This window comes from Mus caroli, unplaced genomic scaffold (genome assembly GCF_978045245.1).
Source record: "Mus caroli unplaced genomic scaffold, Mus_caroli_1 scaffold_34, whole genome shotgun sequence".
Taxonomy (NCBI): domain Eukaryota; kingdom Metazoa; phylum Chordata; class Mammalia; order Rodentia; family Muridae; genus Mus; species Mus caroli.
The window spans coordinates 2,500,759-2,513,297 of NW_028227289.1; the positions used below are offsets into that span (position 1 = coordinate 2,500,759).

The 12,539-nt window shown below is 41.5% G+C and overlaps 1 protein-coding gene across 1 annotated transcript; it reads right to left on the reverse strand.

Annotated features, from left to right (window-relative positions):
* Positions 1–3,262: 3,262 nt before the first annotated feature.
* Positions 3,263–4,183, reverse strand: LOC146999852 (sex-determining region Y protein-like). The gene has a single exon (XM_085834406.1). It carries the CDS (start codon positions 4,115–4,117, stop codon positions 3,263–3,265), a length of 855 nt encoding a protein of 284 aa, XP_085690532.1. The 5' UTR covers positions 4,118–4,183.
* Between the last annotated feature and the right edge of the window lie 8,356 nt (positions 4,184–12,539).

Sequence of the window (12,539 nt, forward strand, 5' to 3'; positions counted from 1 at the left end):
ATACTCTTTGTGGGAATACAAAACAAAAAAAGAACAAGGATACTTTGTATTTACATTGTCGTTTATCCTGTCTAGTTTAGATTTTTCAGTGAAATCTCATGCAATTTGCTTGCAACTCTCCTCCTTAATATGCTTGTTTGCTCTAAAACATTAAAAGTTGGGTGGTAGGACAAAGTATTTCAGGACTCCTTGAGCTGTCCTGTTCTGTAAGCCCCGTCTTCACCATTGTTCTAGAAGTTTCTCCCAGAGATTGGTGCTGTGGTCAGTGCCTTGGTTTGGACTTCTTGGTGTGGCCCAGGAAAAGTGCATAGCAGGAAGTATCAGCAGACTTATGTGTGTAGGGGGATGGCATCTAACAAAAGAACAGCATCTCATAGGCTCTCCAAGAATAGCCACCAATTCCAGCACTCACCTATAAGCAAATAGTTGGGTGAGCATTCTGGAGAATGCTAAAGGTATATAAATCTTAGGCAGAACACTGCTTGCAAAAAAGCTCTCTTGCACAAGAATACTCTGTGCACAAAGATGAAGGAGAGGAGGAAAAAGAGGAAAAAGAGGAGGAGGAGGAGGAGGAGGAGGAGGAGGAAGAAGATATGTAGGAAGTAGGTACAGGTGAGAAAGAGGAAGCCTGTGGAATGCCAAATGAACAATGAGGTCCTTGTCCTGTATCTATGGCTCTCTGCATATAATTCGCACAAAGGAGAATAAAATCCACAAATGACATGGAAAAACAATAGCAGAAACTCTCCAGAGAAAGAGACATAAGCACCCATTGGGATGGATATATTTGTATTCACTTGTGTTAGGAATCTATCCAAAGGCTTATAAAGTCTTATTGATTATTGGCATTGAAATGGTGCTGAAACACACCCTTAAAAGAAACACTAACCACTTAGAAGTCCAGTAGTGTCAACTAACCGGAGTTCCATTGAATTCTAGAGAACAGTCTTTTAACTGATTTACAGAAAACAATACATGTAAGTTACTGTTCACAATAGATGATTTTGAAAATCAACTAAAACTCAAAGGTCTTAAGACCATGTAGAACAGTAGTTTAATTGTTTCCAAGAGTTCAATACAGCAGATAATACACCATGTTGTTGTATAGTACTTAGTGTATAAGATGTCACAGTTGAGGCTCCATGGCTGCTATTTTCTTCCAACCTATGTTTTAGAGTTGACAGGGCTACATAATCAATTCAAAAGTTTATGGGTAACAGAGTTATTATGAGGGAAACATCGTGGGAGATTAATGTGATGAAACTGGAACGGGCTAACTGAAGGTTTGGGTATGTAACTTGGTGTTAACAAGCCTATGTGTAGTTCCTTGATCTTTCTTAAAGAAACTGTTGCAGGGGTTGCTGTGTACACTCTTTTTTTCTCTTTAAACTTGTTTGTAAGAACAAGAGTGGGTAACTTTGAACCATTCCTTAGCTTAACAATCTGGCAGTTGAGTTAATGGGCAGATGGCCATTCATTCATCCCACTTATACTTGCCCTCCCCTTCACCTTTTGTTTTATTCCAATCATTTTGTATATGTGGTGTCTTAAGTGTTGGTACATCCACTTAGCTTGCCTATTTATCCATTTTGTTTCTGATTCTTAGCTAGCCCTTGAAAACATAGCTTTGCCTGTAGTGCTTTTATACAAAAATTTGTATGTCGATAAAACAGTCTATTCTTTAGAGATAGATAATAAAAGAGAAGCAAAATGTGACTCCTTATATGCATAAAGGCTTATTTTACCAAAAGATATAGAGAGCTCATCGCATAGTTCATAGAACAACTGGGCTTTGCACAGTGTGGAGGAGAACTAAAAATGTCACACACACACACACACACACACACACACACACACACACACACTCACACTCACACACACTCACACACACTCACACACACTCACACACACTCACACACACTCACACACACACACCAGACTTTACATACTCATGATGTAGTTTTGTGTGCTAGAGAGCACCCTGATAAACAGAAAGATGCATTTGATCAACAAAGGAGTGTTTTGTATACTAAAGAGTCACAGCCTGTGTTTTCACAGCATTAAGTTTGGTGTGTTTTTCAGAGATGAGTATTGAAGACTTACAGATGGTTTTCATGGTGATGCTGTAAGGAAATGACAGCCAGCCCTGACCCAATGGCACTGTGTTTTTGCCTGCTCAGAAATGAACTACTGCATCCCAGTCATTAGAATGTTCAATCTGAGTGAATATATATATATATACATATTTGAATAAATATATATATTATATATAACATATATAATAATATATATATTCATATACACACATATAATCACATATATATATATATGTATATATGTATATAAACACACATATATATACATGTTCACACACATATACATATATATGTGTGTGTATGTATGTATGTATGTATGTGCATGTATATATGTGTGTATATATGTGTGTGTTTATATATGTATATATGTGTATATGTGTATATATATGTATATATGTGTGTATGTGTATATACACACACATACATACATACACACACACACACACATACATACATACATACATACATACATACATATATACATACATATATGTCTCCAGTGGTGGCTAAAGAAATTTAACATGCAGCCAGGCATCCAGTAAGGGCCCTTGACCTTTGCCTTGGGATGCCTGGGAGATCCTCTTGGCCAAAGAGTAAGATAAGAATAGGCTAATAGGCTGTGAAGAATTCACAGCTGCCTTTGTTCTTGTAAAACCTGATTATCTGTGGAAAAGAGGATGAAATGGTATTTTATTACTACATAGCAGGAATGAAAAGAATTTTCTTTCCCAGCTGGATATTTGTCATTACAATGTGTCATTCTGATGTTTCCTTTAAAACTCCACTTTACCCACCCCTAGCCCCCACTCTAGCATGGCATACTGTATTGGCTCTAAAGCTGTTTGCTGTCTTTATGCTAGCCTAAGAATAAATGCATTTCATCTAAATTGGATCTGAGTCTAAGTCTCTGGTTTCTTCTGTGGATTAAATGCCACAACAGTGAAACTAGTACACTGTTAAACAAAAACTATATAGAAGCATTTCTAAGCTTTCTCCTTCCTTACACACTACACACCTTTACACACATTTTGGAACCCAAAAGGAAGGAGCAGGGCCTTTTTCACGACAGGAGGGAAGTCTAAACCAACTAGGAATCTCAGACTTAAAATCATAGCAAGGGGGAGTGTTGGCATAGGTAGGAGAAAAGGCCAGTGTCATGAGGCTGCCTACCACAGGGCTTTGCTGAGATGCTCCTGGTATGGTGTATGCTCACCAGTGATGTCCACTCTTAGTAAATAGGTTAGTAGCTGGTTGTGGAACTGCTGCTGCTGCTGCTGCTGCTGCTGCTGCTGCTGCTGGTGGTCATGGAACTGCTGCTGCTGCTGCTGGACATGGAACTGCTGCTGCTGCTGGTGGTGGTCGTGAAACTGCTGCTGCTGCTCCTGGTCATGGAACTGCTGCTGCTGCTGCTGGACATGGAACTGCTGCTGCTGCTGCTGGTGGTCGTGGAACTGCTGCTGCTGCTGGTGGTCATGGAACTGCTGCTGCTGCTGGTGGTCATGGAACTGCTGCTGCTGCTGCTCCTGGTCATGGAAGTGCTGCTGCTGGTGGTGGTTGTGGAACTGCTGCTGCTGCTGCTGCTGCTGCTGCTGTGGTTGCCCAGTGGGGATATCGACAGGTTGCAAATAAAAGCTTTGCTGGTTTTTGGAGGACAGGTGTGCAGCTCTACTCCAGTCTTGTCTGTATGTGATGGCGTGTGGGTTCCTGTCCCACTGCAACAGGTTGTACAGTTTTGTTGAGGCAACTGCAGGCTGTAAAGTGCCGCTCCTCTGTGGCACTTTAGCCCTCCGATGAGGCTGATATTTATAGTTTGGGTATTTCTCTCTGTGTAGGGTCTTCAATCTCTGTGCCTCCTGGAAAAAGGGCCTTTTTTCAGCTTCTGTAAGGCTTTTCCACCTGCATCCCAGCTGCTTGCTGATCTCTGTATTTTGCATGCTGGGATTCTGCTGGGCCAACTTGTGCCTCTCACCACGGGACCACACCATAAATGCATTCATGGGGCGCTTGATATGGCCCTCCATGCTCTCTAGACAATTGTCACCAGTCCCAAAACTTGTCTTTTCTCCAGAGTTTAAGATATCATGTGGCTGTAGGGCTGAACTGAACATAGTGGAAGAATTATGATTGCATCCAAAAAGACAGTGATGCAAGCAATGAGAGAATGACAGAGACAGACAGAGACAGACAAACAGAGACAGACAGAAACAGAAGTCAAAACTTAAAGTGTAAGAGCTAAAAGCCACTGACCAAAATGTGCTTGTAACAAATTTTTAATATTTAAAGTGTATAAGGAAATATTTATCCCTCCTCCTTCAGGACCTCCCTAGTCCAGCCCAACTTATCTACTTTGAAGCCATCCCATTAACCTACACACGGTCAAACAAAACCCCTCAAGTTTGTGAATGTTAGAGACTGCACTTTTACACTCCTTTAAAATATATCTCCTTTTCTTTGATCATTCTGTCACAACAAGTATTAAGATACAAAGAACATACTAATGAGTTCTTTTGCCCTGTAGCATACATTATGTTTAGGATGGACTAAACTGAGAAATAAACAAGCATGCAAAAGTAGTGGAAAGGGTTAAATATGATAAGCATGAAACCATTCATTTGTATCTAGTCTACTAAGGCAGGCAGCATGGAAAACACTTTCCAGGTTGAGCATTCTAATGACTGGGATGCAGTAGTTCATTTCTGAGCAGGCAAAAACACAGTGCCATTGGGTCAGGGCTGGCTGTCATTTCCTTACAGCATCACCATGAAAACCACCTGTAAGTCTTCAATACTCATCTCTGAAAAACACACCAAACTTAATGCTGTGAAAACACAGGCTGTGACTCTTTAGTATACAAAACACTCCTTTGTTGATCAAATGCATCTTTCTGTTTATCAGGGTGCTCTCTAGCACACAAAACTACATCATGAGTATGTAAAGTCTGGTGTGTGTGTGTGAGTGTGTGTGAGTGTGTGTGAGTGTGTGTGAGTGTGTGTGTGTGTGTGTGTGTGTGTGTGTGTGTGACATTTTTAGTTCTCCTCCACACTGTGCAAAGCCCAGTTGTTCTATGAACTATGCGATGAGCTCTCTATATCTTTTGGTAAAATAAGCCTTTATGCATATAAGGAGTCACATTTTGCTTCTCTTTTATTATCTATCTCTAAAGAATAGACTGTTTTATCGACATACAAATTTTTGTATAAAAGCACTACAGGCAAAGCTATGTTTTCAAGGGCTAGCTAAGAATCAGAAACAAAATGGATAAATAGGCAAGCTAAGTGGATGTACCAACACTTAAGACACCACATATACAAAATGATTGGAATAAAACAAAAGGTGAAGGGGAGGGCAAGTATAAGTGGGATGAATGAATGGCCATCTGCCCATTAACTCAACTGCCAGATTGTTAAGCTAAGGAATGGTTCAAAGTTACCCACTCTTGTTCTTACAAACAAGTTTAAAGAGAAAAAAAGAGTGTACACAGCAACCCCTGCAACAGTTTCTTTAAGAAAGATCAAGGAACTACACATAGGCTTGTTAACACCAAGTTACATACCCAAACCTTCAGTTAGCCCGTTCCAGTTTCATCACATTAATCTCCCACGATGTTTCCCTCATAATAACTCTGTTACCCATAAACTTTTGAATTGATTATGTAGCCCTGTCAACTCTAAAACATAGGTTGGAAGAAAATAGCAGCCATGGAGCCTCAACTGTGACATCTTATACACTAAGTACTATACAACAACATGGTGTATTATCTGCTGTATTGAACTCTTGGAAACAATTAAACTACTGTTCTACATGGTCTTAAGACCTTTGAGTTTTAGTTGATTTTCAAAATCATCTATTGTGAACAGTAACTTACATGTATTGTTTTCTGTAAATCAGTTAAAAGACTGTTCTCTAGAATTCAATGGAACTCCGGTTAGTTGACACTACTGGACTTCTAAGTGGTTAGTGTTTCTTTTAAGGGTGTGTTTCAGCACCATTTCAATGCCAATAATCAATAAGACTTTATAAGCCTTTGGATAGATTCCTAACACAAGTGAATACAAATATATCCATCCCAATGGGTGCTTATGTCTCTTTCTCTGGAGAGTTTCTGCTATTGTTTTTCCATGTCATTTGTGGATTTTATTCTCCTTTGTGCGAATTATATGCAGAGAGCCATAGATACAGGACAAGGACCTCATTGTTCATTTGGCATTCCACAGGCTTCCTCTTTCTCACCTGTACCTACTTCCTACATATCTTCTTCCTCCTCCTCCTCCTCCTCCTCCTCCTCCTCTTTTTCCTCTTTTTCCTCCTCTCCTTCATCTTTGTGCACAGAGTATTCTTGTGCAAGAGAGCTTTTTTGCAAGCAGTGTTCTGCCTAAGATTTATATACCTTTAGCATTCTCCAGAATGCTCACCCAACTATTTGCTTATAGGTGAGTGCTGGAATTGGTGGCTATTCTTGGAGAGCCTATGAGATGCTGTTCTTTTGTTAGATGCCATCCCCCTACACACATAAGTCTGCTGATACTTCCTGCTATGCACTTTTCCTGGGCCACACCAAGAAGTCCAAACCAAGGCACTGACCACAGCACCAATCTCTGGGAGAAACTTCTAGAACAATGGTGAAGACGGGGCTTACAGAACAGGACAGCTCAAGGAGTCCTGAAATACTTTGTCCTACCACCCAACTTTTAATGTTTTAGAGCAAACAAGCATATTAAGGAGGAGAGTTGCAAGCAAATTGCATGAGATTTCACTGAAAAATCTAAACTAGACAGGATAAACGACAATGTAAATACAAAGTATCCTTGTTCTTTTTTTGTTTTGTATTCCCACAAAGAGTATATTCAAACTCTGGAATTGTGACAAGGAGCATTATTTTTGCCTTTTGAACAAAAATATGTCCAGGGTTTCAAAACATTTAATGACACAAACTATAAAATTAAACTGGTATTAGCTGATTTCTGTTTAACTAAAGAACTTTCTTTTATCTCTGAAATACCCAGTTGTTGTTCCCTGGATGCTAACTCCCTACTGACCAGGGACTATGAGATCGTTTACTCTCTGAGACTTGCAATTGAAAGCAAATCAAAGACAATTGCCATCTCTCTCTCTCTCTCTCTCTCTCTCTCTCTCTCTCTCTCTCTCACACACACACACACACACACACACACACACACACCATTAGAAAAAAGAATTCCCTGGGATACTCTTTTTCTGGATAGCTTACATAGCACCTGGCTTCAATGACTGCTTACGTAGCACCTGGCTTCAGTGACTGCTCGTTACAAAGATAATAGAAAACTCTAAATGAAGTCCAAGTGCTCTTACCTACTGAGCCAGAATCATAGCTTGTGATTATGTCATTCTCAGTTGTTCATCTTTAGAAATAATTCAAATGCCATTAATAAAGAATTTCTAAAACATTAGTGATGGCAAACTTTGATTTCCAAATACAGTGAGGTTGGGAAAGAAAATCATGAGGCTCATTATGTGGAAAGGGAAAGAGGAACTCTGTTCAGGTGATGGCCAGTGAGCATTTAAAATTGGAACATAAAGTATTTATGGAGGTCAACAAAACAGGAGGAGTGTGTATTCCTGGGAGAAGGATCTGCATACAACCTCTGCTCAACCAAGTCAAGAACATTTAAGACCCTGACAGCTTCATTCCATTGTGACACAGGATACATTTCTAGGAAAGCCTGTGTGCTTGCTCTATGCACAGCTTTGATATTAAGAGCATGAGGGGGTCATGCCATGTTGAGAGTTGGCAAGATAGAGAGCAGCCAGATGTCCTCAGGACAAAACCCATGAACCTCTTGTCTGAGAGCTGCTGTGGGGAAACAGGGCAAGGAGGAGGGGCCACCAGTCACCCAAGTGAGGCTGGCACTTGCTCTGTGCTGAGAAGGCAATCAAGAGCATGATTGGCATTTGTCTGTAGCCATCTTGGGAAGAGGGAGGCTGATGGGCATAGAGGAAACACCCAGGGTCCCTAGGTCTATGTAGCCCAGGACCTGGACATTTCTATTAGCCTATGTGACCTTCAATTTTGCAGGGAGACTTTTGCACTGCCCATCCGTGGGAGATTCCAGACGTCTGCTTTCCCTGACATTCTGAGAAAAGATCAGTGTTAGCTGTGTGAGAAGTATGTTGACCTAGAGCCTGCCTCTGTCTAGAACAAATCACTGGCCAGCCCTTTGCCCCATGTAGGAGGCCTTTCTGGCTAACTCCTCCAAATCCATGTAGGGTTAGTGTTGAGGGATTCTGGAATTGAGAACTGTACCATTCCTGAGAGATCCCAGGCCTGAGGTGCCTGCTGAGACTTTGGATGTAGGAGGTGGTGTGGTGAAGCAACCTAAAGGAAGAGTGGGCACACATCTGAATCAGGAGGCAAAGCTGAACAAGCAAAATGCACTGCTAGCAGCTATCATATTCCAAACGACATCTGAATCTCAGTAAGCTGAATCCTGTGATTTACATATCAATAAACACTGTGAGTGTATGTGTGTGTGTGTGCAAAGCAAAGAAAAACGCCAATCACACACCACACACATAAACACACACAGAGACACACACAGACACACACACACGGAATCAGAGAGAGGGTGACAATCTGAAAAGCATAACAAGTAACTGAAAGGAGAAATGAAAGCAAGAGTATGAAGTCTTGGTGCAGTAATAAGGTAAAGAAGTGCCAAGGGGGAAAAAAAGGACTATCGTATTTCAGGTAGGAAGAGCAGGCTTTGAGACACAGAAGAAACAACAGGCACATTTAAGTGTACTTAATGTGATGAGATAGGCTGACTCCATGACAGGCTTCAAATAGGCAGTTCAGGGGATTACACCTAAAATCCCAGGCCTTAAGCAACTAATCAGAAAATGCCCCTCCACTTGGCCCAAAGTAACGACAGTGGGTCAGCAACAGTTTCCAGCCCTCACACCCAGGTAATGTTCTGGAATGTCCCTAAGAGATAGAGTAGGATAAAGTCACCTAGCCAGGAATCCCCCGAATGCACATTAAATCAGGCCTGCTAACTCACTCTGGTGTCTCTCTAACTTAATGGGAGATCCCAGCATGCAGGACTTTGGCAGAATGAAGCAACCTTTGTGTCTACATACTGTTTGAGTCTGGGGTGTCATTCTTCAGTGAATCATGGACCCTTACTTTTGGGTGCTCATTCTGTGATTCACTCTAGTACCCCCCTCCCTCCCCACCTCCCTCCCGCCCCCTCCCACCCCCCCAATAGTGGAGGGTTTGTCTGATTGGTAGGTCCAGGTGCCTGGTTGTGTTTCATCTTTTCCATATTTATGTTTCTATTCCTCCATTAATTCTGTTTCCATTTTACTCTGAAGGCCAAGAGGAGCAAGGTTGACTCATAGTTACCTGGCCAGGGGTAATGGAAGGCTCTCCCAGATTCCCTACCAGAAAGCAGGAGAACTTGCTAGTTCTCATCTGGATCCTGAGCTGGCTGTGGGTCTATGGGCCTCCCATGAGCAGGGAGGAAGACCTTTTGGTTTTGGTTTTGGTTTTCTGGGAATGTCCTTCTGTGTTTTTGTGTATTCTGTTTGTGCTTTTTGTCCTCTTGTACAATTTTTTTTTTTAATTCCTAGAATGGAACAGGCATAAAGCACCACACTGGACCTGAACCATTTTAAGGACTTTCACAAAGTCATAGAAGACTTGGATCTGATTGGTTGTCCCTACAAACTAGCCATCTTTTGCAGGAATGAATGGCTCACCTATGGTCTGAGGAGGGGACTTCCCATCTCCCCATCATTTTCTGGGTGAAGACTTGGGGCCACCTGCACCAAGTGCCATACATCACCATGTGGCAATACCTGGTAGAGAGGCCCTCTGTTTGGATGAGACCTTTTTTCTTACAGGCCTCACCATTGCACACCCTTCTTCCTCTAAAGGAGGGTCACATTCTGGCCCATACCCCCAGAGGGCCGATTCTACTAAGGCTTTAACCCTCTGGGCTATGGGATCCCCAGGAGCTCAAGGGGAGACAGTTCATGACATATGTGCCATTTGTCAGGAAGTTGCAGAACCCTCACCCCATGTTTAGATAGACCATCAGCTCTCACAGGTCTTCTAGATTCAATCATGGTGACATGAGATGCCATTTTTTTAAAGTTCAGACTCCATTTTAGAGAACCTGACCGAAGTTTGAACTCAGGTAAACTAACAGGCTGATACCTAGCATTAGTTTCCAAGTTGCCTCCCAACAAAACCTGAGCCTAGCTCCAGTCTCTAGGCTAATCCCCACCAAGACCAGAGTTTCCAGGTTACACCCTCAAGACAACCAGCATCTCTGGGTTATTTCCCCAAAAAACCTGCAGTCCAGGTTACAAGCCCAGCCCTTGACCAAAGACCACCAATGCAGAGGAGAGCAGAAGTTAAGCTTATGATATAACTCCCAGCACCAGGCAATTTAGATTTCCAGTTAGATGCTTGCACACGTTTTCCCACCTTGCTTCTCCCCTACCACCAAAACTATCCTGTGTGATGGTGATGGATTGAGGGGGCCTGAGCTAGCTCAAATACAAGAAACACCATGCTGTGAGTTACATCAGAGCGAAACCGTGTGTGTTTGGGGAGGTTGGGGGGGGGGGTGGATCACTAACATTTCCATGGCACAACAGTTTCCTGTATTGCATTGGGAATTACAGTTAAGTGATTGGATGACTCTCAGAAATGACTTTGAACTTAGACGTTTAACATTTTCGAGACTGCGATAGACTATGGGGACTTTGGAAGTTGAACTAAATGTACTTTTTAAATTATGCTATGACTAGATATGGCTGGCCTACCCCACTCCCCCATAGACTCAATTGTTTGAATAAGCCTATGGAGTTCAGGGAGTGGAATGTGTTGGTTTGTATATGCTTAGCCCAGGGAATGGCACTATTAGGAGGTGTGGCCTTGTTGGAGTAGGTGTGTCACTGTGGGTGTGGCCTTAAGACCCTCACCCTAGCTGCCTGGAAGTCAGTATTCTGCTACCAGCCTTTAGATGAAGATGTAGAACTCTCAGCTCTTCCTGTAGCATGCCTGCCTGCATGCTGCCATGTTCCTGCCTTGATGATAATGGACTTAACCGGTGTGCCAGCCCCTATTTAATGTTGTCCTTTATAAGACCTGCCTGTGTCATAGTGTCTGTTCACAGCAGTAAAACCCTAAGACAGGTGTGAACCATAAAATTAGCTTTTGTTAAAATGAAGAACTGAAAGGCAGAGAAGAGGGCATGGTCAGTTGTACTAGCATGCAGGTCCCATACCAGTCCAGTGGTAGGCTTAGGTACCAGGTTCCACTGTTTATAGCATCCTCATATGTCAGTGTAGGAGACACTGAGGCCAGAGTAGTTGATATTCGACGACTCTCTGTTTTGGGGGACATGTAAGATGCGTGTGCAGACTCATAAATCCTCTACGGGGCAGGAGCTGCACAGATCTACAACAGCCAGAGCTGGTTAAGCCTAGACAGACAAAGACAGCATCAACAGGTCTTTGACAGCCTATTTTCCCATGCATCCTTATCCTGCAATGATGCTAGCCTGGGACTGACTCTTGTGCTCCATACAATGGAACTTCTTGGGCCTGAGGAAATCCTCCTATGCTAGTGTATTGTAAATGAAGCCCATTTTACCCAAGCATTTATTTTTTGTATAACCAGTTTGATTTGATTTTAGCATCACAATTTGGAATATTATTTTACATTAAAGACAGTAAGCTTATTTTTAACTTGTTTTGAAATACTTGCTTTAGGCTTAACCTTGATAACATGTACAGAAGACTGTATAATGGGAGAATAAGTTTGTCCCTCCTGCCTAGCTTGTCTCTGTCAATGAGTTAAATTTGAATTAGATTGAATACAAACAGTTCTGAGTACATTAAAGAACTTGATCATTAATAAGGAGATTGACCATTAACTTGTATGGCTTAAATGTCTTCAAGAATGTACAATAACTAATTTTCATGAGGCTAGGGTTTTATAATTTCATCTCTGTTGAATCTTAAAAGTTATCATTTTGAACTGAAGCTCTTTTAAAATCAAAATAAACTTTGAACTATAGATTACATTTAATATATAGAGAGACTAGGAACCCCACTTCTTTCTATGAATCCTTCTGTAAATGATCAGAGCTTTTTAGGTGACTCAGTGTCTCTAAATATCTAAAGCTTAACAAAGTTAACAAAGATTCAAGGGATTAGACATACATCTTTCAGTCGTGTTTTGTTAACATGTGTTGACTATTATAACTATGGGAATGTATACATGGCATTGTATCGCAAAACAAGATTACATTATCGAGATATTTAATTACTAAGTTTTTTGTTGTAGGTTTTTAGGTTAACAAGAACCAAGAAGGTGGAGGCAGTATTCAGAGAGATAGACACCCATCATTATTTTTGCATATTTGAAAATACTTTTCTTTGTGTCTCTGT